The sequence below is a fragment of the Rattus norvegicus genome, chromosome 8, assembly GCF_021556685.1.
Source record: "Rattus norvegicus strain SHRSP/BbbUtx chromosome 8, alternate assembly SHRSP_T2T, whole genome shotgun sequence".
NCBI classification, from domain to species: domain Eukaryota; kingdom Metazoa; phylum Chordata; class Mammalia; order Rodentia; family Muridae; genus Rattus; species Rattus norvegicus.
The window spans coordinates 44,501,603-44,525,019 of NC_141541.1; the positions used below are offsets into that span (position 1 = coordinate 44,501,603).

Below are 23,417 nucleotides of genomic sequence, written 5' to 3' on the forward strand. Positions count from 1 at the left end.
CTCCTGAGATGATCAATGCTCTTCTTGAACCTGGGAGAACTGAAGACAAGATGAGCACACAGACTCCTGGGATAGATTGTGCCTCTGGGTGCTAGGGTGGGACACAGTATCCCTTGCCATGTGCCTCTCCTCATCTGAGGAGTCTGCTCCCATGTGTCAGCTTCTATGGCAGTGGGTCTCAACACTCCTAGTGCTGCAACTCTTTAATACAGCTCTTCATGCTGTGGTGACCCCAACCATAAAATTGTTTCATTGCTACTTCATAATAAATATTGCTGTTCTTATAAGTCATAATATGCAAGGTATCTGTTATCAAGGTATCTGATATGCAATCTGTGTGAGAGGTTGTGCCTCACAGGTTGATAAACATTGCTTTATACAATTTATTTTTAAAAGAAAGGCCTTCATATAAGGAGGACCTGAGGCAGTCCTAAGTGCAGAGACACCGTGAAGTAGTGACAAGTTTTAGCAGGCTCAAGGCTGCTTGCATTATCGACATCAGAGATTTCTGGCTAAAGGCACAATGTGAAATCACGGTCCCCATTACTTTTCTTACCTCAATTTCCTCCGTTATGTCTGTCTGCTTGGACATGTTTTCCAGGAACCTAGTCTCTGTAGTCTCCGATAAAGGCAGAATGCTAAAGGCAGGAATGGTTTCCCTCTTTCAGCCCACAGTCACTTTTATAGAATTAAGTTCAAATCCCCCGTGGGTAACTGTGTGTCTCTCACATAGTGGATGAGAATTGAAATATCACCTGTTTGAGTTGAGAAAAACCAACTCCCACTTCAGATTTAGAGCTGACCAACAATTACTTCCAGGAGAATGAAGAAGCTGGCCAGGCCTGGAGACTCAGATCCCCTCCCTGCCTGGGATAATCCCACCCACAGTAGACTTCAGCTTCACCTAGCAGGTGTTACAGAAAAGTCTGTCCTTAAGATTCCGAAATCCACAATATGCACAAACCCTATAGTTGTTAGGTGGCCGATTTGGGGGATTTCTCCAGGTTATAATAATTCTGCCCTCTTCTCTCCCCTTGGATGCACTCTGTTCTCTCTTGTCTGTTGGTCCTAGAAGGACCTGGGTCAACTCATGGGCTTCTAGGGGAGGAACTTTTGTTGTAGGAGTGAACATGGATCAAGAATGCAACCCCATTCTGACTGGGCAACTAAGCTCCAGAAAATTTCCCCAGGCAAAGACTTGGGTCATGTGGGAGCCTACACTGTTTAACAATGAGATCTGGTTGCTTTCTCCAGGAAGAAGCACTTGGGGGTTGAGTATCACTTCTCAACCTTCTGTTTTAAGTCACTTCTCAGAAGAGACACTTTGTTCTACTCCTCCATGGGACCTACCCTTCAGTGTGGCTGGAGGATCCTATGGTGTTACACCTCTGAGTTGGGAGTAGGAGCACTCAGACTGACTTGGAGAAGCCTATTTTCAAGTTTATCTAGATGTGAGGAACAGGTGCTTTTAAAGAAGCATGTGAAAGTTTTTCCTGCAGGAATGCCCACTCTGCTGACAAAGTCAGGCAGGACAGGGAAAAGCGAGTTCATTTGCTGCCATCACAACCTACCAGACTCTCTGTGGGGTGAAGTATTCCCTCACCTTGGTAACAAGAGCATGTAATAAATGAAGTTTTGTCGCTCTCTGTAGTGGAGCCGATGTCCAAATCTCACTGAGAATCATGCATAGCCTGGATTTAGGCTGTATTAATGTAGGCAAACAATTTCAGTGTTATCTGCAAGGTACCATGGGAGAGTAGTAACCCAAGTCTGCATGCACCTCGACAGTTTTCTCTGTAGACTTCTAATACATTTTATAAAATTTTATAGTGAGTTCATGGAAGAACAGGCTCAAACATAGACATGAACAATCACAGACACCCACATACACACACACACACACACAGACACACACACACACACACACACGCGCCCATACTTTACTGACATGGTGCATATTTTTTGCACACCACAAATATGGTGAGCATTAATGAAAATACACTAATTATTAAATCAATGGAGGAAGCTGTGGTGAAGCTGGGGCGTAGAGTTACTTAAAAGGTCCTATGAAGGCTCTTCTTTTGCTGGAGGCTAATCTTCAAATGCAATTGGGGTTCCCTATTTTCTTTTTGCATAGCACATAGGACTAGGGTTGAAACCAGGGTTTTCAGCATGTTTGGCAAGTACTGTAACATTGAATTAAATCCTTAGGCTGGAACACAATTAATGTTACACAAAATTACAGGGCAAGCTGGATGAAGACACCTAGCTGACAGTGTGGACATCTTAAGATTTGTACTGGACAGTGACAGACTTTTCTGAAGACTGGAAATGTTTACAATGTCAGAGAGAATGGAAGGCCACTTAGACTACAATTTACTCTAAGAACAGTTTATTCAAGTAAGGGATAACTTGAACTATTGTCTCCTGTCACAGATGTCAGTAGAAATTATGCAAGGTATTGTATGCCAGTGGTAGCATTAGCAAGACAAAGCACACCTTGTCTTGAAGGCTAATAAATTAGGAATATGTATAGCAAGACACAAGCTCTTCCAGGTCCTTTTATATTAACTGAGAACCTCAAATACAGTGGCAATGTGAAAGTGTGGTGGATATCTAGGTACCACTAGCTTCTGTTTTGATACAGACGACCCTTTCTGTGGCATGGTCAGCTTCTAATGAATGACTAGAGGACCTATGCTTGAGAATAAACAAACAATACATTGCTTCTCTAGATGCTGAGCTCTTAAAAGCCTTGGTGTCACCGCAACTGTTTGTGGACATTCTGGATCATTCCTTCTGAATTTTAACTTTCTGAGTAACTCAGACTCTGAGTAAGTCAGTTCAATTCCATAAATTGGAAATCAGTCACCTGGAAAAAAATACTTTTACAAAAGGAACCCAGATTTGCCACGGAAAAAGGGCAGCTTGAACTGGCCCACCTAGGTTCTGGGTTTGCACAGGCTTGCTATCCAAAAGAAACATGTGCTCACAGCTGTAGGCTGCATTCACTATGGTTGCTCTTGAGGTTCCTCCCTAAACTGCTTAGATTAAGATAAATTTCTTAATATCTATCAAAAGAATTCATTATGTGCAGCAGGCCTACAGGAAGATAGTTTCCATTCTGTATTTTATAAATGTGCATAGTAGTTATGGTCATCATTGTTACTAGGTGAAGGATCTGCTCTAATATGGAAACTAAGTGATGCTGTAGGAACATCCTGAATCCTCAATGAGCAGTGGGGCCACCTGAGCCCTCTATGGATGCCTGGGTGCCTAACACATTGAGCCTGCACAGCTCAGTAAGAATACACATTTCCTGAGATCTCTCTGTTTAATTTGAGGTACCATGTCCACCTAAGGGAGCACATGCCCTGGAAAGACAAAAGCCACCTGCAGGATCTGTGGTGATGCCTCACAGGTTAGAACCTGTAGGATCTGTGGTGATGACTCACAGGTTAGAACCTCTGCTGCTCTCTCAGAAGAAGCACATGGTTCCCAACAATGATCTACAACAGAGAATGTGATTCCTTTTTTTGGACTATGAGGGAAATTCACCCAGGACAGGCCACAGACATACAGTAGAGAAAAAGACCCACTGACATAAATGATCATTCTACACCTAATCCACAACAATAAAAACACAGCATATGTATGGTCTAGGACAACAGCATTTATCAAAACCTTTTTCCCAACATGACTTTGGAGGTCATTATCTGTGGGGGCATATTGAGAGTGTATTGCAAGAAAGACTGAAGCATATGGTTCTCCATTAGGATTACTTCCATATACCTTTGGAAATGTCAATTTTTCTACAGCTCTACAAATATGAATGTATATTAGTCAAAATGTGCTACACAGGATCAATAATGAACGTGTGTTGTAGACTGTTTTATTAAGATTAGCAGAAAACGCCCGGCCCGCAGCAGCTCTCTGCTCCCAAACCCAGTGGGAGAGAGACCTCACCGCCTGGTCAGGTGGGCACTCCTGAGGCTGCAGAGCGGAGGAGACCACCAACACTGCCCACCCCTGCCCACATCCCTGGCCCAGGAGGAAACTGTATAAGGCCTCTGAGTTCCCGTAGGGGAGGGCCCAGGAGCTGCAGGACCCCTGTGCCTGAGACACCGCCGGAACCTGAAGGAAACAGACCGAATAAACAGTTCTCTGCACCCAAATCCCGTGGGAGGGAGAGCTAAACCTACAGAGAGGCAGACATGCCTGGGAAACCAGAAGAGACTGCACTCTGCGCACATCCAGACGCCAGAGGAAAACACCAAACGCCATCTGGAACCCTGGTGCACGGAGGATCCCGGAAAGAGCGGCCCAGATCTTCTCTGTTGCTGCCGCCGCGGAGAGGACTTAGGCAGTACCCCACGAGCACACTTGAGCCTCGGAACCTCAGGTAGGACCAACATTTCCCCTGCAAGAAACCTGCCTGGTGAACTCAAGACACAGGCCCACAGGAACAGCTGAAGACCTGTAGAGAGGAAAAACTACACGCCCGAAAGCAGAACACTCTTTCCCCATAACTGGCTGAAAGAAAACAGGAAAACAGGTCTACAGCACTCCTGACGCACAGGCTTATAGGACAGTCTAGCCACTGTCAGAAATAGCAGAACAAAGCAACACTAGAGATAATCTGATGGCGAGAGGCAAGCGCAGGAACCCAAGCAACAGAAACCAAGACTACATGGCATCATCGGAGCCCAATTCTCCCCCCAAAAAAATCATGGAATATCCAAACACACCAGAAAAGCAAGATCTAGTTTCAAAATCATATTTGATCATGATTCTGGAGGACTTCAAGAAAGACGTGAAGAACTCCCTTAGAGAACAAGTAGAAGCCTACAGAGAGGAATCGCGAAAATGCCTGAAAGAATTCCAGGAAAACATAAATAAACAAGTAGAAACCCATAGAGAGGAGACACAAAAATCCCTGAAAGAATTCCAGGAAAACACAATCAAACAGTTGAAGGAATTAAAAAGGGAAATAGAAGCAATCAAGAAAGAACACATGGAAACAACCCTGGATATAGAAAATCAAAAGAAGAGACAAGGAGCTGTAGATAGAAGCTGCACCAACAGAATACAAGAGATGGAAGACAGAATCTCGGGAGAAGAAGATTCCCTAGAAATCATTGACTCAACTGTCAAAGATAATGTAAAGCAGAAAAAGCTACTGGTCCAAAACATACAGGAAATCCAGGACTCAATGAGAAGATCAAACCTAAGGATAATAGGTATAGAAGAGAGTGAAGACTCCCAGCTCAAAGGACCAGTAAATATCTTCAACAAAATCATAGAAGAAAACGTCCCTAACCTAAAAAAAGAGATACCCATAGGCATACAAGAAGCCTACAGAACTCCAAATAGATTGGACCAGAAAAGAAACACCTCCCGTCACATAATAGTCAAAACACCAAAGGCACAAAATAAAGAAAGAATATTAAAAGCAGTAAGGGAAAAAGGTCAAGTAACATATAATGGCAGACCTATCAGAATCACACCAGACTTTTTGCCAGAAACTATGAAGGCAGAAGATCCTGGACAGATGTCATACAGACCCTAAGATAACAAAAGTGCCAGCCCAGGTTACTGTATCCTGCAAAACTCTCAATTAACATAGATGTAGAAACCAAGATATTCCATGACAAAACCAAATTTACACAATATCTTTCTACAAATCCAGCACTACAAAGGATAATAAAGGGTAGAGCCCAACATAAGGAGGCAAGCTATACCCTAGAAGAAGCAAGAAACTAATCGTCTTGGCAACAAAACAAAGAGAAGTAAAGCACACAAACGTAACCTCACATCCAAATATGAATATAACAGGAAGCAATAATCACTATTTCTTGATATCTCTCAACACCAATGGCCTCAACTCCCCAATAAAAAAACATAGATTAACAAACTGGATACGCAACGAGGACCCTGCATTCTGCTGCCTACAGGAAACACACCTCAGAGACAAAGACAGACACTACCTCAGAGTGAAAGGCTGGAAAACAACTTTCCAAGCAAATGGTCAGAAGAAGCAAGCTGGAGTAGCCATTCTAATACACGTGCTCCACTATGTTCATAGCAGCCTTATTTATAATAGCCAGAAGCTGGAAAGAACCCAGATACCCTTCAACAGAGGAATGGATACAGAAAATGTGGTACATCTACACAATGGGATATTACTCAGCTATCAAAAACAACGGCTTTATGAAATACGTAGGCAAATGTTTGGAACTGGAAAATATCATCCTGAGTGATCTAACCCAATCACAGAAAGACATACATGGTATGCACTCACTGATAAGTGGCTTTTAGCCCAAATGCTTGAATTACCCTAGATGCCTAGAACAAATGAAACTCAAGATGGATGATCAAAATGTGAATGCTTCACTCCTTCTCTAAAAGGGGAACAAGAATACCCTTGGCAGGGAAGAGAGAGGCAAAGATTAAAACAGAGACTGAAGGAACACCCATTCAGAGTCTGCCCCACATGTGGCCCATACATATACAGCCACCCAATTAGACAAGATGGATGAAGCAAAGAAGTGCAGACCGACAGGAGCCAGAAGTAGATCGCTCCTGAGAGACACAGCCAGAATGGGGCAAATACAGAGGCGAATGCCAGCAGCAAACCACTGAACTGAGAATAGGACCCCCATTGAAGGAATCAGAGAAAGAACTGGAAGAGCTCGAAGGGGCTCGAGACCCCATATGTACAACAATGCCAAGCAACCAGAGCTTCCAGGGACTAAGCCACTACCTAAAGACTATACATGGACTGACCCTGGACTCTGACCTCATAGGTAGCAATGAATATCCTAGTAAGAGCACCAGTGGAAGGGGAAGCCCTGGGTCCTGCTAAGAGTGAACCCCCAGTGAACTAGATTGTTGGGGGGAGGACGGCAATGGGGGAAGGGTTGGGAGGGGAACACCCATAAGGAAGGGGAGGGGGGAGGGGGATGTTTGCCCGGAAACCAAAAAATTATTATTAATTATTAAATAAATTAAAAAAATTTTTCAAAAAAGAAGATTAGCAGAAAACATGACCGCATGGATAAAGTATGGCAGTGATCACATCATAAAATGTGCATCCAAGAAAAGAACACATTATCCACACAAAACACACTATCACTCTAGGTAAGCATTGGTGGCTTTGAATTTACTATTTAGCCCAGGAACTCTCGACCATGCAGAATCCATCATTAGCTGTCAGTTCTAAGAGCACAAGAGGGAACAGAACACTTGAATAAGCAAGATGGTCTAAAGAGTCAAGAGTTACAAATCAAGTTTTATTCATAAGGAATACAATTTAAAACAAAAATGATTAAAATGAATATTAATATAAATATATAAAAGTATTTTCAGATGTGAAAAATATTAACAAGAACATATAACTATGAAATAACAAAACAAAAACTTCATTTAAGATGATAACAAAAATATTTCTAAACAGCATATTCTTAGTGAACATTTAGAAGCACAGTTATATTGCTGTTTCTCCTCTAGCAGGCAAAATGGCAATGCAGTTCCCAAGTGGTCTCTCAAGTGGTGTTATCCTAAACAGAAAGAGAATAAGATATCAATCAGTCAGACTGGCTTAGTGAAAGATAAATTTAGTGTTTCTTAGCAAACAATAAATTAAACTATGAGGGAGAGTATTCATCCAAAAAAATGTTGGTATTATTCAGGATGGCGGTCCGCAGGGGAATCCTGAGAAAGCAACCTATTCTTCAGGAGGCTCTCTTCCTGCTGTGTGTCCCATTCCAGCTCTTTTGCAATTCCTGAGACCAGGGAGAGGAAGGCAGTTATTCAGAAACTGATGTGTTGGGGACTTGCATGCTAGCTATCAGCTTGCTGCCTTCTACCCACTCAGCTCTATTTTAGGTCACCATTGATGTGTTAACTGATAACATTGCTGGTGTGTCTGTGGGCAGGGCAAGTCTACAACAACCCTGACAGTAATGTGGGCTGCCCATCTGGGCCTCAGACTTTAACCAGTGCAAACCAAGAACAGGGCAATGGGAAGAGACCTCATTGGGTTGCAGGATGAAAGGAGAAGTCAACCTGTCACCAAGATGAAAGCCAATGACAAAGAATAATTTGCCATATGCACTCGGTTCTTATCCCTGAAAGGTGCTTCCCAACTTGGAGGTCACATGACCACAGAATATCATTTATCACAGGAACAAAACTTGTTCAAAGTGGTACATAGCATCCATTCTATCACAGGGACATGCAGTAATATGATAGGTTATTCATCTGTCACCATTTCCAGACTGCAGCTTCAAAAAGAGCACCAAAGCATAGTTGTTAATAAGTCAGTTCCTGAAAAGTGGTTGTCTTCCCAGAATACTCGTGCACAGACAGAGGAATGAACATTGCATTGCATGAGGTGGTTGTATTGTTGGAGTGTACATTATTAAGGTGGTAGGGAAAGCAAACATGTATCAAATTGGCAAATGGAATCAGATAATTTTAGGCTGACACAGCTGCTTGTCCCTACCAGATGTTGCTTGGTCTGGAGGTTGCTGGTTTTCTCCTGTTCGTCTTTATCTTTCTTGTTCAAATCAAACAAAAATTTCTGTAGCAGCGGTGCAGAATCAAGCTGTTCTGCTTTGCTCTCTTTTCTGAATGGGAACAACTTCTTCTGCATACATATCTTGTCCATATGGATCCGGCTGGGCAGGTTCCTGGAAACACACACTGCATAGTTAGATCCTGCACCCTCTTCCTCCCATTCCTACTCCCAAGTCTCACAAACACGCTCTGGACCCAGATACAAGTGAAAACTTCATAGAATACATCTTGATACACACAAGGCTGCTGCACAAACATCAAACAGCCAATTCAGGGAAGACTAAATTGTTTCTGTGACCCAAGTACCAAAAAGCGTTCATTTCTCTCCACAACAACAGGGGATATACATCTATCCATGGAAGCAAAAGGCATGGGGGCAACATTAATAAATAGTGGGCAAATACCCTCAAAGGAGGTCAGTAGAATTAAGGGAAGGTCATGTTATCCATGTGGTCCACACACTGAGTTTTGTTAAACCTGGTGTGACCGCAGAGGCCCAGTTCAGCCTATTAGCCATTTGGTGAGCTGAATAAGTACTGGTCTACCTAGAGCCTTCTGAAGATGCCTAGACACTCTGGGTATGAGTAACAGTCTCCTGTGGACCTAAAAACTGAGTCCAAAAGGCCCAGGACACAGTGATGTTTAAAGAGCACAAGACATGGAGCCAGAGCTGCTAGACCTCCAGTCAGAACAAAGGATGGCACCTGTGGGCAAAGCAGAGTTAATGGCCTCTCTGACCAGTGCTCACCGATAGAAGTTAATTTCCTTCTGGAGCTCCTGAAATTTCTCACAATGCTCGATGTTCCTCATCTCTAAGTTGTGCAGTAATGACATGACCTCCCTCTCCTTTATCTTCAATTTTTCATAAAATGGATTTGACCTGATGTAGCGGCTGGCCCTAGGAGAGTAAAACCCAATGAACATCTGCGTTTAGGAATATATGAACTCAGGCTGGGTCTTCTAGTACCCCAGCCCTGGGAGGCCAATTTCTGAGTTCTACATATTGGAAGCTTCTTCAGCTTCAGAAACTTGTTATTCTGGGCCCAGGACCCCATAAGCTCGGCATCGAGATAAAGGGTTCCCAGGTTCCCTTTCTTCACTCAGAAGGGCTGGATCTGCAGTCAAGCTACTTATGCTAACAAGGGCCTAGGCCACAGCTCTCCCACATCCAAGACCTAGAAAACTGTGATTTCATTTTTCCTGTTTTGACAACAGGAATTCTACATCCTGAATAATTAATATTGTAGAGACACACAATTCACACAATTATGGAGTTGAGAACATAAATCGCCACAAAAGTATAATCTGCCCAAATGGCACAAATATACAGACAAATGTGACCACATTGGCAAAGAAGTGTGCAGTTGAAGAGGGGCTCCCAAAACAAAGCACTCACATCACCATGAAATTGTTATACATGAATATACTCAGGAAAAAACATAGACCCCTAGATTCCAAGTGTGGGGGGAAATATAAACATATAAAAATTGTGCATATGCATGTAGGTGTGTACACACAGACACACAGAAACTGGGACACACACACAGGAAAAGAAAAGTAAACAGTAAGAGAATGAAAAAGGGAGCGAAATATGCAAACGGAGAACACAATCAGAATCAGAAAAAATGCATGCCATATTATTGGCTCAGAGGTAAACAAAAAAGAAGGAAAAGCCCTGTGTCTCTGGCCATCTAGTCAAACATTGAGATGAACAATTTGGGATCTGTCACCTCAGGCTACTGCAACAAGAGTCCAGCACTAAGTCACCTTCCTAGCACACACCCAAACTCACAGCACCTAGAACCTTGCAAAGCTACCACCTGTCAAGGGCTTTCCAAATGCACACTGGGAACTCATGCTCCAGTAACGTTATCCCTGAATCCTCACTAAGGCCACAAGTTCAGATTTTCAGCTGGAGGCAGCAGATGAGACCATTTCCCATCTCACTCCTGACCAAGGGTCAGGTTCTGAATCTCCTCTATATCAGAAATGAGGTTTAGAACGAGTATTTTGGGAGGCACAGCTTTCTAGACCCCTACACCTTAATAGAATAAGATGTAGGTGACACTGCAGGTCCATGAATGACACAAGGCAGTTTGGAGCAATGCATACCTGTTGTTCCTGTATCTCTCTGTCACATAAGTCAGGAGATCTCTTAGCTCATTTCTCTCCTCAGTAGCTGACTGCAGCTGTCTAATCAGTCTCTGTTCTTCTGTGTTCTCCGTGTTGGCCTCCTTGTTGATTACCACAGGGCCAGGGGATGATGTCAGTCTCCCATCCTCTGTAGGTAGAAGAACACAAGTGAACATTTTTGGGGAAACTGATGAGTGTGCATAGACCATGGCAAGCCCCAAACAGGAAGAGAGCATGTGTAGACCACAGTGTCACCACAAAGAGTTTGTTGTTGCCTAAGAGACCTCCTCAGTGGAAGTCAACTCTCCCAGCACTCTATAGAGACCAAGAGATGTCAGATGCCGGGTGTTCCCTATGCCTGCTGACCCATGCTCCATGTACCACAGAGATGGCTTCTACGGGATTGTTATCAACTTAACAGGGTACAACTTTCTTTCAGGACCCTCACCGTTGTACTTTCAGAAGTCAGATGATAAATTCAACCTCCAAAAGATTTGAGTGATTGGAGATACTCAGATGTCCTGCACTGATACTCTAGGCCACACCATTTGGAATTTAAAAGCATTGCGGGGGATGTCATGGTCAACGGACTTATCAATTCCCCTAACTGAAACACCAAATGCCACAGAAGTGCCAATTGGTTACAGGCTGAATCTTGGTCTACCTGCTACAAATAGTTTTAGTACTGTAAAAAAATGTTTGTAACACACAAATTCTAATTTATAATGCTAAGGATGTCCCATCTCTGCCAATTTGAAAAAGTCAGAGGAGTTCTAAGAACATAAGGCCAGAAGCATAATTCTCTCCCTGATACTAAAGACAGAGATCTACTTTATTTAAAGAAGCAATGAGAGTGAAGTAGATTGATGCCCTGTCTAAGTTCAATAAAGTTGGACACTCAGTGTCTCCTGATCGTGTTATTATATCAATGTAACGTATCATATGCACGTTAAAAGTGAAGGCCAGAAGTTCACAGAATAATGGCATTGGCCTTACCATATCCCCCATTTGTGGATGGGCAAACTAATGTTCTGAAATCCTTGACTTTTAGGAATTGTGATCTTCATGGAAATTCAATTCCTTTGCAGATACTCCAGTTGTTCTGGCCTATTGCTAGACAGGTCAGCCTAAGCCTATTCTCCCTCTGACAGAAAGCTCAGCATACAATTCACAGAACTTACTCAGCATTCCCCAGGCCAGCTTTCGTTGTCCATCATTTATTTTTGATGAAAGGCAAGATTCCCTCACTCCAGTCTGTCCAAAATCGGCGTTCACTCTCCCAAAATTCTTGCGAAGCCGGGAAAACATGTCTTCCTGTGTATGTGCCAGGCAGGGACTGAGAAAAAGTAGGGCACTGGTGGTTACTACAACGCTGGTGACATCACAGAGGATGCCAAGAACTCTCTAGGACACAATAGAATGTCCAAGAAGGGACCGCTGATGTCATGGTGAACAGACATTGCCTCCCTGCTAATAATCTCCCTGTACAGTGCATAAGCTGAGGTGCCCTTTCCTGGAGACCTTCCCAGGGCATAGCCACTGAGCAACTCCTGCTTGCAAGACCAAATTTTCGTCAAGGCTTGATTATAAAAACCTGAGTAATTCTTATGCATTTTAATGAATTTTTCCCTCTAAATCCTGCCCCAAAATATCTCATCTTAAGTCAAATTATCCTTACTCATCAACATCAGCCATTAAAAATTCCTGAGAAATAATACCAGTTTGAATAAGCAGTCAGAAGGTTCTCCTGTCTCCTTATGTACACGTGCTTGAAATCACATCAAGAAATAGCCTGTAGGTTAGGTTGCGACATGGGTGTGTGTTATGGGAACACTCATGAAGCCTTGTCGTTAGCTTAGCCTTCGACAGTTGCCACAAAATCCCTTAGGAGAAAGAGTTGAAATCATTATGTTGTTCGGAACAGTTTGGATTCCAATTGCCAAAGGAAAGTGAAATGTAGGAGCTAGCAATGGAGGCACCCTCATGCTGCTTGGGGGTTCTCCTCTTTTTACTAATGTCACCAAAGGAGCATTGCTCACAGGCCTCTGTAAGCTCTACCATGAGATTCTGACTGACAGTTTGTGTCTTAGGCCTTTCACAGGGCATGCACTATCTTCTCTAAATTTAACCCCATTCTTCTAGTTTTGAGACCCAACTGGTGATTATCTCTTAACCCCTATGCCCTGTTTTGGTCCATATCACTTCCCTACCATGTCTATTCTGAAGCTCCAGCTTCAGCTTTCCTCACCCTATGTTCCTCTGTAAGCCTGGAGTTCTGCCCACATACTTTCTGCAGCATATCTTGGCCTTCAGATCTTTATTATGTCCAATCGGCAGTTAGACAACATCTAAGAGATCTCTCAGCTTGTGTTGAGCTGGTGAGAAGGACAAACATCTACAAAATAGCAAACTTGATGATGGACCGTAGAAATGACAAGACAGTAATCCTGCCAGCACTTAGCTCTCTGCCAGTAAAGAACTAAAAATTGAAAGTTGACACACCTTAGTACAAAGGGAGCTCACCTCATCCTTTCCCCTTTTACACCAAAAAAATAACTTTATCTTTAACACTGATCAGCTAGATAAAATTAGAAAATTTATAGGATACATCAGATAAGAATGACTGTCACAACATTTAGTCCATTTGTATTTGGCAAATTTGGAGAAGGTACTTCATGAACTAAATTATATTAGTGTAAAATTTTGTACCTGAATCATTTTCTCTCACTTTTTAAGCTTTTGTATTCTCTATTTATCATAGCTTGCACTTATTAGCCATAACAACTCTCCTGAAATGAAAAACAATTTTGTTAATTTTAAATAATTTAAGGGTTTATGTGCTTCATCTTTATAATTTTACACCTCTTTTGTGGACATAGTGCCATTTTTTTTCTTTTTTCAACTTCCACAAATAGATTATTTTTTCTCTGATATGGAGAAGGATGCAAGGGTGGACTTCAGATATGAGGTGATGTTGGATATCAACGGAGTTGGGCTGCATGATGCGAAATTCACAGAGAACAAAAAAGGAGTTTAAAAAACTAAAATGATCACAGTGGGGATGAAGAAATGAATGCTTAGGATGGAGAGGTTTGGCAGTGGACTTGGGATTTGTGGGGTGGGCTGTGTTTGGGTGAGGTTCTGGAGTAGTCAGAATGTTGTCTGTTCTGGTCCTTCCAGGGAAACTCCTCCCTCTTCTCTCATCCTTCCTCTTCCTCCACCACCACCTCCAACTGCCATAACTGCCTCCTACTATAGCAGCAGCTTCTGGGCATCTGCCTTTCTGCTCAAGCAGAAGTGCTCGGGGGTGATACAAGCTTTGAAAATTCCCGGGCTGCAGTCAGGCCATGCACACTCTGTTGTCAAACCCGTAGGGGCTCAGGATTTATGGTGCCAGAGCGGTTGTGGCGGGCATTTTGATGCTCCAGTGGGTTGTCTGTCGAGCCCCTCATTCTGGACCTCCCATGTCCCCCCTGGTCCTGTCAGGTACCTAGTTGTCACACTCCTGTGTGATGGTGAACTCGTTTTCTTTTCTGAGTCTCATGACAAGAAAAGGTTAAGAGTAAACTATCTAATCATCTCCATCTGAGACCTGAGAAGGAGAAAGGTTGCTTGAAGAAACAGGAAATTCAGAGAAAATAGCTTCCAATTCTAAAGAAATGACAGAAATTGTTGGCTACCGTGACAGACAGTCAGCAAATATTCTTGTGTCATTGTGGCATCCAGTGTCAATTGAATGGGTCAGGGGCTCTGACAACACTACTGTGAAGTAGGTCATTTGAAGGACTATCCTCACTTTCTGTCCAAAGCCTGGGACAATAGACTTCCCCATGATCCCCTTCTCCACAGTCTGGACAGCTTTCTGGCAGCAGTGGAGGTAAGTGGGTAGTATTTCACCCCATGACCACTTTGCCACATTTGAAGGACACTCCAGTTTGGGTTCTTTAGTGCCCATCATTTTCTTCAGAATAGCATGAGGACACTGCCCGGACTTGAGGTCTCTCCCACTGTGGAAAGGCTTTGACTACTAGGACATCTGAAATGGCAGATTCTTCAGATCTCTAAAGAATTAGAGAACCATCTTTTTATGTAAAGTCTATCTCAGTGCACAAATGTGGAATTTTTTCAAAGGATTTACTGTTTAATTTGAATACATATACAAGAAGCTAAATAAAGCTTATTTCTGTACCTAACTAAACAAGTACCTAACATCACTAGAATGCTGAGTATTTATAGTTGGATAGTGCTATTTGCATTCCTTAATTATCCATGGCAGTGTACAGTAGTAATTTTATACAATTAGAATTTTATACCGTATTGTGAATAAGATGCATATACTTATACCTTAAACAAGAGTTTAATCACTTATTCAAGTATAATATGAAATTCTATCATCATTCAAATTCCATGTCATCCTAAAGTATTTGGCACTTGGTGTTGCTTCAAAGATTGAATAATCTATGCTTTTTGTCATGTTAGCCCCTTTCTACTGCTTCCAAAACCATAGATAGCAGAGAAAAAGGTTTGAGGAGAGAAAGAGCAAGAAAGAAAGATATCCCTGATTCTAATCTCCTTTACTGTTTCCTCACTGACCATGACCAGTAAAAATTGCAACCAACCCCCTGAATGACAATGAACATCTATGACCCACTGCTGACAAATAAGCAGCCACCCATCCTTCCTTTGAGAGTTTGGGTGTCATGTTCATTAAAATTGTATCCATATCTTTGTGGGGTGACAACAAGTTTGGGGACCTTACGATAATTGGGATATTTTCCAAATCCTGTGAGATCTTGCACTTTCAAATGCTTCCAGGTACTGAATGTGGAGGGATTAACTGAAGTCCTGGCTACATTAACAATTGAAAATATGAACACACATTCACACCTTTTGAGGAAGGTCACACATTATCTACCTTTGAATTTGCTCAAAACTATTGGTCTGTTACTTTTTTATTTAGATTCAGGTATCTTGTTAGTATACAGGCCGAAAGGATATAGATTATTTGCCAAAATATTGCTAATTGCCTCTAAGCCAGTCACCAATAGAATTCCTCCATCCTTTCAAGTCTCATCAGAGAGGCTCTATTTTGCACACTACTCACAATACTTATGTCACCCATGTGGCAAACTAATGGGGAGTGTTATGATCTGCTTAAATATTTCAAAATTCTCCCTATCCAAAGTCTTACACTGTCCACCAAAAAAAAAAAAAAAAAAAAAAAAAAAAAAAAAGAGAGATTCCTCACAAAACAAGTCCACTAATGCTGTTACCAGTTTACATAGTTTACATATCAGTCACATTTCTGTTACTGCAAAAAATACCATGACCAAAAGCATCTCAAGGAATACAGTTTTTCACCTTATGGTAACCAACCCCCAACTATAAAAATTATATCGTTGCTAAGTCATAAAGTTAGGTTACTACTCTTTTGAATGGTGATGTAAATATCCTGTATAAAGTATGTCTCTATGTGATTGCCCCAGGAAGTAGTTGGACCCAACGGGTTGAAAATTGCACCTTGTGTGTGGAGGTGGTGGTGGTGGTGGTGGGTTTTTTGTTTTGTTTTGTTTCTTAGTTTGGCCTCTTTTTCAAAACCCAGAGGCTGATAAGTACATACACCAATATCTGGGTATTTTATATAATTCCTATAGACTTTGTGTCTGTTCTCATGATATTAACAGGCTTGGTTATTTTTTACTATTCCCCAAAATGAACTTGAAATTATTAAAGGTGATGCGTTCTGCAGTGATGTACTGTATACTATGTAGTAGTATCTGACTGCTCATTTGTGCTTTCATTGGTTGAGATCTTTATTTCATTCCCTGAAGCCCTACATCAGAATTAGGACGGGATGGATTTAAGCATGTAGATGATTCTGGTAGGATTTGATATAACAATATTAATCCTACTGATGCATGAAAATGAGAAGTGTTTTCATTTTCTGGTTTGTTCAGTTTTTTGTTATTTTTCTTAATGTTTTCATTGTAACATGTCTTCACTTTCTTAGATTTATTACAAGATTTTTAAGGCTATTCTGAATGTGTTTGTTTTCTTGGTATGTTTGTTGATATTTATTGTTGGTATACAGGAATTTTATTGATTTTAATGTGATTTCAGTGAGTGGGTCCATGAGCTGTAAGAATTTTCTAGTGGAACCGTAGTGTTCTTTACATATGGATCATATCACCTGCAAAGGAGAATACTCTGACTGTTTTCCTTCATATGGACATGCCTTTACATATTTCTGTTTTCATATTGTTTGGAGAAGACTTCACATACTAGTTGGATTAGATGAAAAGATTGAACATCTGTGACATATTCCTTATTTTAGTGGAAATGCATTAAGATTTTCTCCAGTTAGGATGCTGTTGGCCGTGTATATTGTCTTTATAATGTTAAGGTATATCTTCTCCATATCCCAGATTCTCCAGGTCTATTTCATGTATCACTGTGAGAATTGGCCAAAGAAATTGTCTGCCTCTAGTGCAATGATCATGTGTTTCCTGTTCTTGATTTCATGTTGTGTATTGTTTATTCATTTGTATTTGTTGAAACATTCTTGCTCTCTGGAGGCAAGCCAACTTGATCATGCTACCTGATATGTCTGAATTTTATTTGCTAGGATTTTATTGAGAAATTTTTCACTTAAGTGTTCCTTCCAATCTTTGTTTTCTAGGCTTCGAAGAGACACCATGAGCAAGGGAACTTTTCGAAGAAAGAGTTTATTGGGGCTTACTGTTTCAAGGATCATGAGTCTGTGATCAGTATGTGGGGGTACATGGCAGCAGGTAGGCCACCATGTTTCTAGAGAACTAGCTGAGATCTTACATCTTATCTGCAAGTTGGACACAGAGAAAGTGAGAGTTAAGTATAAATGGTATGGAATTTGGGAACCTCAAAACCCAATCCCATAACAATCCTACAAAAAAAAAATATCTTCTACTTCTTCCCCCACTTTTCCTCTAATCAGCAACAAACATTCATACATGTGAGTTTATGGGAGCCACTATCATTCAAAAGACCACATTCTACTCCCAATTGCCCATAGGATCTTAAACATATCGTAATGAAAAATGCACTTAGCTCGCTTTCCAAAAGCCCTATAGTCTTTCACAGTCTACACAGTTTGTCCAAAGAGCTTCATAAAACTGCAGGCAGTCCCTTAATTATTCCCTCTATGAAATCAAATGGCCAATTACACACATCCAATGTGTAATGCCAAATCACATATGTTATCATTACAAAGGGAAATTGGGAAGGTGGCAAGCCAATTCAAGGCATAATCCCAATAGCACACACTCCACATTCTCTACCTCTGACAGAAGACGAAGAGATTATATGGGTTCACTCCTTTGACTTTGGTGATTGTAACATAATTCATAAACTTTTATTGTATCATATAGATCTGTGGATGGTGGTTGTGTTTTCAATGTCACTCATTTCTAGGAATCTTAATATTTCCTTATTTTTTTCTCACCTGATCCTTCAGTAGTGTATTGTATATGTTGCTTACTTTCCATGAGTGTGTGTATTTTCTGTACTTTTAATTGTGTGATACCAGTTTGATTCCTTTGGGCTCAGATAGAATGCACAACATTCCTTCAACTTTCTTATATTTTCTGAGGCTTGTTTTTATCCTAATCTGTGGTCAATTTTGGAGTAATGTCCACAGGCTGATAGAAAATATATGTATAGTTCACTGTAGTTTTTTAGTTCCATTTGCCTGATCATGTCACTTAATTCTGCTTCTCCTATTTTGTTTATTTGCATATGATCTCTTAAGTTGTCAGAATGGAGAAGTAATAAACAAATCACAACCACTATTATAACTAATCTGTAGTTTCACTATTATAACTATCTTTAGCTATCTGATAACATACATTTTTAAATTTGGGTAGCCTTTGTTAATATGTATATATTTAGAATTGTAGTATGTTTTAGTAATTGCAAAGTATGAAGTGAATATCCTTATGTCTTCTGGACAGGATGAGTTTGAAATCTATTCTGTCAACTAGATAGAGAAACTGCATAGGATTGCTAAAGGGACATGGTTCTTTGTTCTGTTTCCCTAGTATACCCTCTATATCTCTCATGATGGCAGTCCTGTTTCAGGCGAAATATATGATTGTTTACTAGGGAATTGAGGTTATTGATATGTAAATATTATTTAAACTTCTGTGTTAACTATTGTCAGTTTGTTAATTTTTAAGACTTTTGTAGGCTACTTTTGATTGACTGTCCTAGTGGTGTAAATTTTTTTCCTGTGTCCTCTGGTATTTTATCCTTCCCTGCAAATAAAGTATTCCTATTAGGATCCTCTACAGAGCTGGCTTACTGGTTATACATAGTTTTTCATTTATTTATAATATCCCTTAATCTGCACAGTAGCTGGGCAGCTGCCTGTCCTGCATGGAATTAGGTCTAATTTCCAAACAATGTCTCTGAACTCCTACTTACTATGCAGCATCTTGGCTGCTCTTTGTTCCACTTGGACAGTCCTCAGGACCAGGCTTTCCTCTGTCTTAACTAATGGCTGCTGTCCTGCTTCCTCCCTCCTCTCCATCACATCCATTCTTCCTTTCTTCTTTGGCAGCTTCTTCTTCCTTCTTCCCTCCTAGTGATCCTCTCTAGCAAAGCCCTCAAAAACTCACCTCCACCATCTCTCTGCTGTGCTTCTTTATAATCACAATTAACTGGGAGCAGAGTCACTTTTTTGGGAGTTTTAACCAGTCATACATTCTACCAATTAGCTTTAAAATACAAGCAGAATTAGGTCAGTCCCCTACAGGGTTTTCTTTTCTTTCTTTTTTTTTTTTTTGGTTGGTTTAATTTTACCTTTACCTCTTTACTTTTTATTTGATTTTTGGCTATCTCTTATTAATTGTTTATTTTATTTATTTACATTTCCAATGTTGTTCCTCTCTCCAAAATCCCCTAATGAAGCCTATCATCACATTTCTGCTCAGCTTTCCCTATATAACAGTGCTCCCCAACTCACACATATTCATTCCCGCCTCACACCTCTAGGATCTCCATTTGGTGGGGCAACAGGCCTAGCAGAGTAAGGTCCTACAACCACATTGATACAAAGTAAATCAATCCTCTCATACACAGTACCTAGGACCATAGACCCATACTTGTATACAAGTTGGCTGGCAGTTAAATCCCTAGGAGCTGTGGGTTTGGTCACAGAGGGTCTGGTTAGATATTAAAGACCAATGATTGCTGCTTTCTCTTCTTTTTCTGGTTATAGAGGAAATTATGTTTGTGTGCTTCTCTTTCTTGAAATTATTGTGAGATGATTAATTTCTTGGATTTTCTTGGGTAAAATTTAGTTCGTTGTCTTGTAGTTTACCTCCTATTATCCTATGTTGTGCTTTCTTAGAGAAAAATATTGTTTAAATTTGGTTTTGTCATGTAATATCTTGGTTTCTTCATTTATGGTGATTGTGAATTACACAGTGTATAGGAGCTTGGGTCTGCATTACATCTGCCCAAGATTTTCTGGCTATTAGAGTCTCTATTGAGAACACTGGTGTAATTCAAATAGGTCTGAATTCATTTGGTAATGGATATTTGCACTACTCCCTTTAATGTTCTTTCTTGGATCTGTGAATTTAGTGTTTTAATTTTTATGTGAAGGGAGGAATTTTTCTGGTAAAATTAATTTGGCGTTCTGTAGGCTTTTTGTATTTTTTTGGCCATTGCAATTCGCTTCTATATCTATTGTCCTTAGGTTTGGCCTTAAATTGTGTCCTGAAATTCATGGATATTTTGGATTCAATACACCATACATTTTCATCTGAGATGGATACTTTTGCTTTGTGTGGTGACCTCCTTGATCCCTATTCTTCCATTTATTATCCCGCTGGATAATGAGACATAATCAGGAATGATGACCTCTTACCATAAACTATATGAAAATAGGGAGGTGAATTTATGTGTCAAGTATCAGTAGTCTCCTGGATAGGTTTCCTTCCTGGTTGGCCATATACAACAGTTCAAAAGCCCATGATTTGTGTTCCCTGGGATTCCTACGATGATGCAATCAGACATAACAGAGAAAGACCGGAATACACATGAGGGAACTTGATTTATATAATTGAGAGAACATTTGAAAGTTAGGTTACAAAATATCTGATCACACTGTGATCACCAAGAATGTATTATTTAATGAAAAACTATTTTGTGTTATGGCATCGCCAGGGCACAGACATTTATGCAAGAGCCATTAGTTTCCTGTAAACATGGACTTTATTACTGTATGGCTCACCTACCACACACCTTTCTTGCAAAGGTAAAAAGTGCACTTAGGTCCAGAGCAGATCAAGGCAGGACTTGAAAGCAAATGAAGGTAGCTAAGGCAATGGAAAGTCTTTGAGTTGAAGGATATTTAGGAAAGTGTTCAGAGGGACCAAGAATGCCCTTCTTCTTGGACGTCAGTGAATTAGGAAGGACACTTGGGAGCTTTACTTGACATCAGCATCTGAGTCCGGGAACTTCATTGGTAAAATTAATGTCTGGATTTTGTGTTGTGAAACAGCACATTGGCTCTGCAGCGTTTGGCAAGGTCCATGGACAGAGAGATCACACCAGCTGGGAACAATCTGACAAGAAATCAGGTTTCCTTTAGTCACCTGAGAGGTCCTCAAGGAGATAGGAATGGATGGGTAGCACTTTAATAGAAGGCTTTATGATCTCAATAGTGCTACTCTAGATGTCTTCAGTATAGATGCAGAAAAAGAAAAACTAAATGACTTCAAAGGAATTAGCTCAATTCTGAACATGATTATTTCACATTGGCAGTTTATACTTGATTCGTCTTTTTAATTTTAAACAAGAGCATAGGGTGTAAATTCGAGGTAGCATTACAGTCACAGTACGTTTATACCATCTTTAAGGTGCCCAGCATCTAACCCCACGTGGCTGGAGATTCTACTTTTAAATGCATCACCAGAGAAAATTTCCAATTAACCATGCCAGGGAAGCCCTGATCAGTGTGTATGCTCTGTCCATCTCCACAACAACCCAATTCAGCAGAAACGCCTCCTTTTTACAGGTGAAGAAATCACAGTTCAGAGCAAATGATCATCAGGTCCCTCAGTCTCACTGGCTGTCACTTACACCCACATCCTTCTCTGTGAAGGGAAGCATTGGGCCTGATGTGGGCTGTGCAAGCTGACTCTCCTGAGATGATCAATGCTCTTCTTGAACCTGGGAGAACTGAAGACAAGATGAGCACACAGACTCCTGGGATAGATTGTGCCTCTGGGTGCTAGGGTGGGACACAGTATCCCTTGCCATGTGCCTCTCCTCATCTGAGGAGTCTGTTCCCATGTGTCAGCTTCTATGGCAGTGGGTCTCAACACTCCTAGTGCTGCAACTCTTTAATAAAGCTCTTCATGCTGTGGTGACCCCAACCATAAAATTGTTTCATTGCTACTTCATAATAAATATTGCTGTTCTTATAAGTCATAATATGCAAGGTATCTGTTATCAAGGTATCTGATATGCAATCTGTGTGAGAGGTTGTGCCTCACAGGTTGATAAACATTGCTTTATACAATTTATTTTTAAAAGAAAGGCCTTCATATAAAGAGGACCTGAGGCAGTCCTAAGTGCAGAGACACCGTGAAGTAGTGACAAGTTTTAGCAGGCTCAAGGCTGCTTGCATTATCGACATCAGAGATTTCTAGCTAAAGGCACAATGTGAAATCACGGTCCCCATTACTTTTCTTACCTCAATTTCCTCCGTTACGTCTGTCTGCTTGGACATGTTTTCCAGGAACCTAGTCTCTGTAGTCTCCGATAAAGGCAGAATGCTAAAGGCAGGAATGGTTTCCCTCTTTCAGCCCACAGTCACTTTTATAGAAGTAAGTTCAAATCCCCCGTGGGTAACTGTGTGTCTCTCACATAGTGGATGAGAATTGAAGTATCACCTGTTTGAGTTGATAAAAACCAACTCCCACTTCAGATTTAGAGCTGACCAACAATTACTTCCAGGAGAATGAAGAAGCTGGCCAGGCCTGGATACTCAGATCCCCTCCCTGCCGGGATAATCCCACCCACAGTAGACTTCAGCTTCACCTAGCAGGTGTTACAGAAAAGTCTGTCCTTAAGATTGCGAAATCCACAATATGCACAAACCCTATAGTTGTTAGGTGGCCGATTTGGGGGATTTCTCCAGGTTTTAATAATTCTGCCCTCTTCTCTCCCCTTGGATGCACTCTGTTCTCTCTTGTCTGTTGGTCCTAGAAGGACCTGGGTCAACTCATGGGCTTCTAGGGGAGGAACTTTTGTTGTAGGAGTGAACATGGATCAAGAATGCAACCCCATTCTGACTGGGCAACTAAGCTCCAGAAAATTTCCCCAGGCAAAGACTTGGGTCATGTGGGAGCCTACACTGTTTAACAATGAGATCTGGTTGCTTTCTCCAGGAAGAAGCACTTGGGGGGTTGAGTATCACTTCTCAACCTTCTGTTTTAAGTCACTTCTCAGAAGAGACACTTTGTTCTACTCCTCCATGGGACCTACCCTTCAGTGTGGCTGGAGGATCCTATGGTGTTACAGCTCTGAGCTGGGAGTAGGAGCACTCAGACTGACTTGGAGAAGCCTGTTTTCAAGTTTATCTAGATGTGAGGAACAGGTGCTTTTAAAGAAGCATGTGAAAGTTTTTCCTGCAGGAATGCCCACTCTGCTGA

General features: G+C 41.2%; 2 protein-coding genes across 4 annotated transcripts in view; both read right to left on the reverse strand.

Annotated features, from left to right (window-relative positions):
• Nucleotides 1-23,417, reverse strand: part of LOC134480136 (disks large homolog 5-like) — a 323,827-nt gene that overhangs the window by 140,708 nt on the left and 159,702 nt on the right.
• Nucleotides 7,265-12,045, reverse strand: LOC148004050 (disks large homolog 5-like). Of its 3 annotated transcripts, XM_087564032.1 has the most exons (5): nt 11,895-12,045; nt 10,693-10,861; nt 9,329-9,478; nt 8,507-8,693; nt 7,265-7,559 (listed from the first exon to the last, which is right to left on the reverse strand). In XM_087564032.1, the coding sequence occupies exons 1-5, from the start codon at nt 12,019-12,021 to the stop codon at nt 7,545-7,547; spliced, it is 648 nt and encodes a 215-aa protein (XP_087420158.1). In that variant the 5' UTR covers nt 12,022-12,045; the 3' UTR covers nt 7,265-7,544. The 3 variants fall into 3 exon arrangements, with proteins under 3 accessions (XP_087420158.1, XP_087420159.1, XP_087420157.1); XM_087564033.1 differs by lacking the exon at nt 9,329-9,478 and having other exon boundaries at nt 7,274-7,559; XM_087564031.1 differs by lacking the exon at nt 7,265-7,559 and having other exon boundaries at nt 8,423-8,693.

What these genes read in the sequence shown, in the direction of transcription:
- LOC148004050 (XM_087564031.1), bottom strand. Translation starts at nt 12,021, where the DNA reads ATGTTTTCCCGGCTTCGCAAGAATTTTGGGAGAGTGAACGCCGATTTT. An exon ending in GCTGGCCTGGGGAATGCTGA is followed by an intron (nt 10,862 to 11,894) that starts GTAAGTTCTGTG and finishes TTCTACCTACAG; the next exon opens with AGGATGGGAGACTGACATCA. An exon ending in AAGGAAATTAACTTCTATCG is followed by an intron (nt 8,694 to 9,328) that starts GTGAGCACTGGT and finishes GTGTGTTTCCAG; the next exon opens with GAACCTGCCCAGCCGGATCC.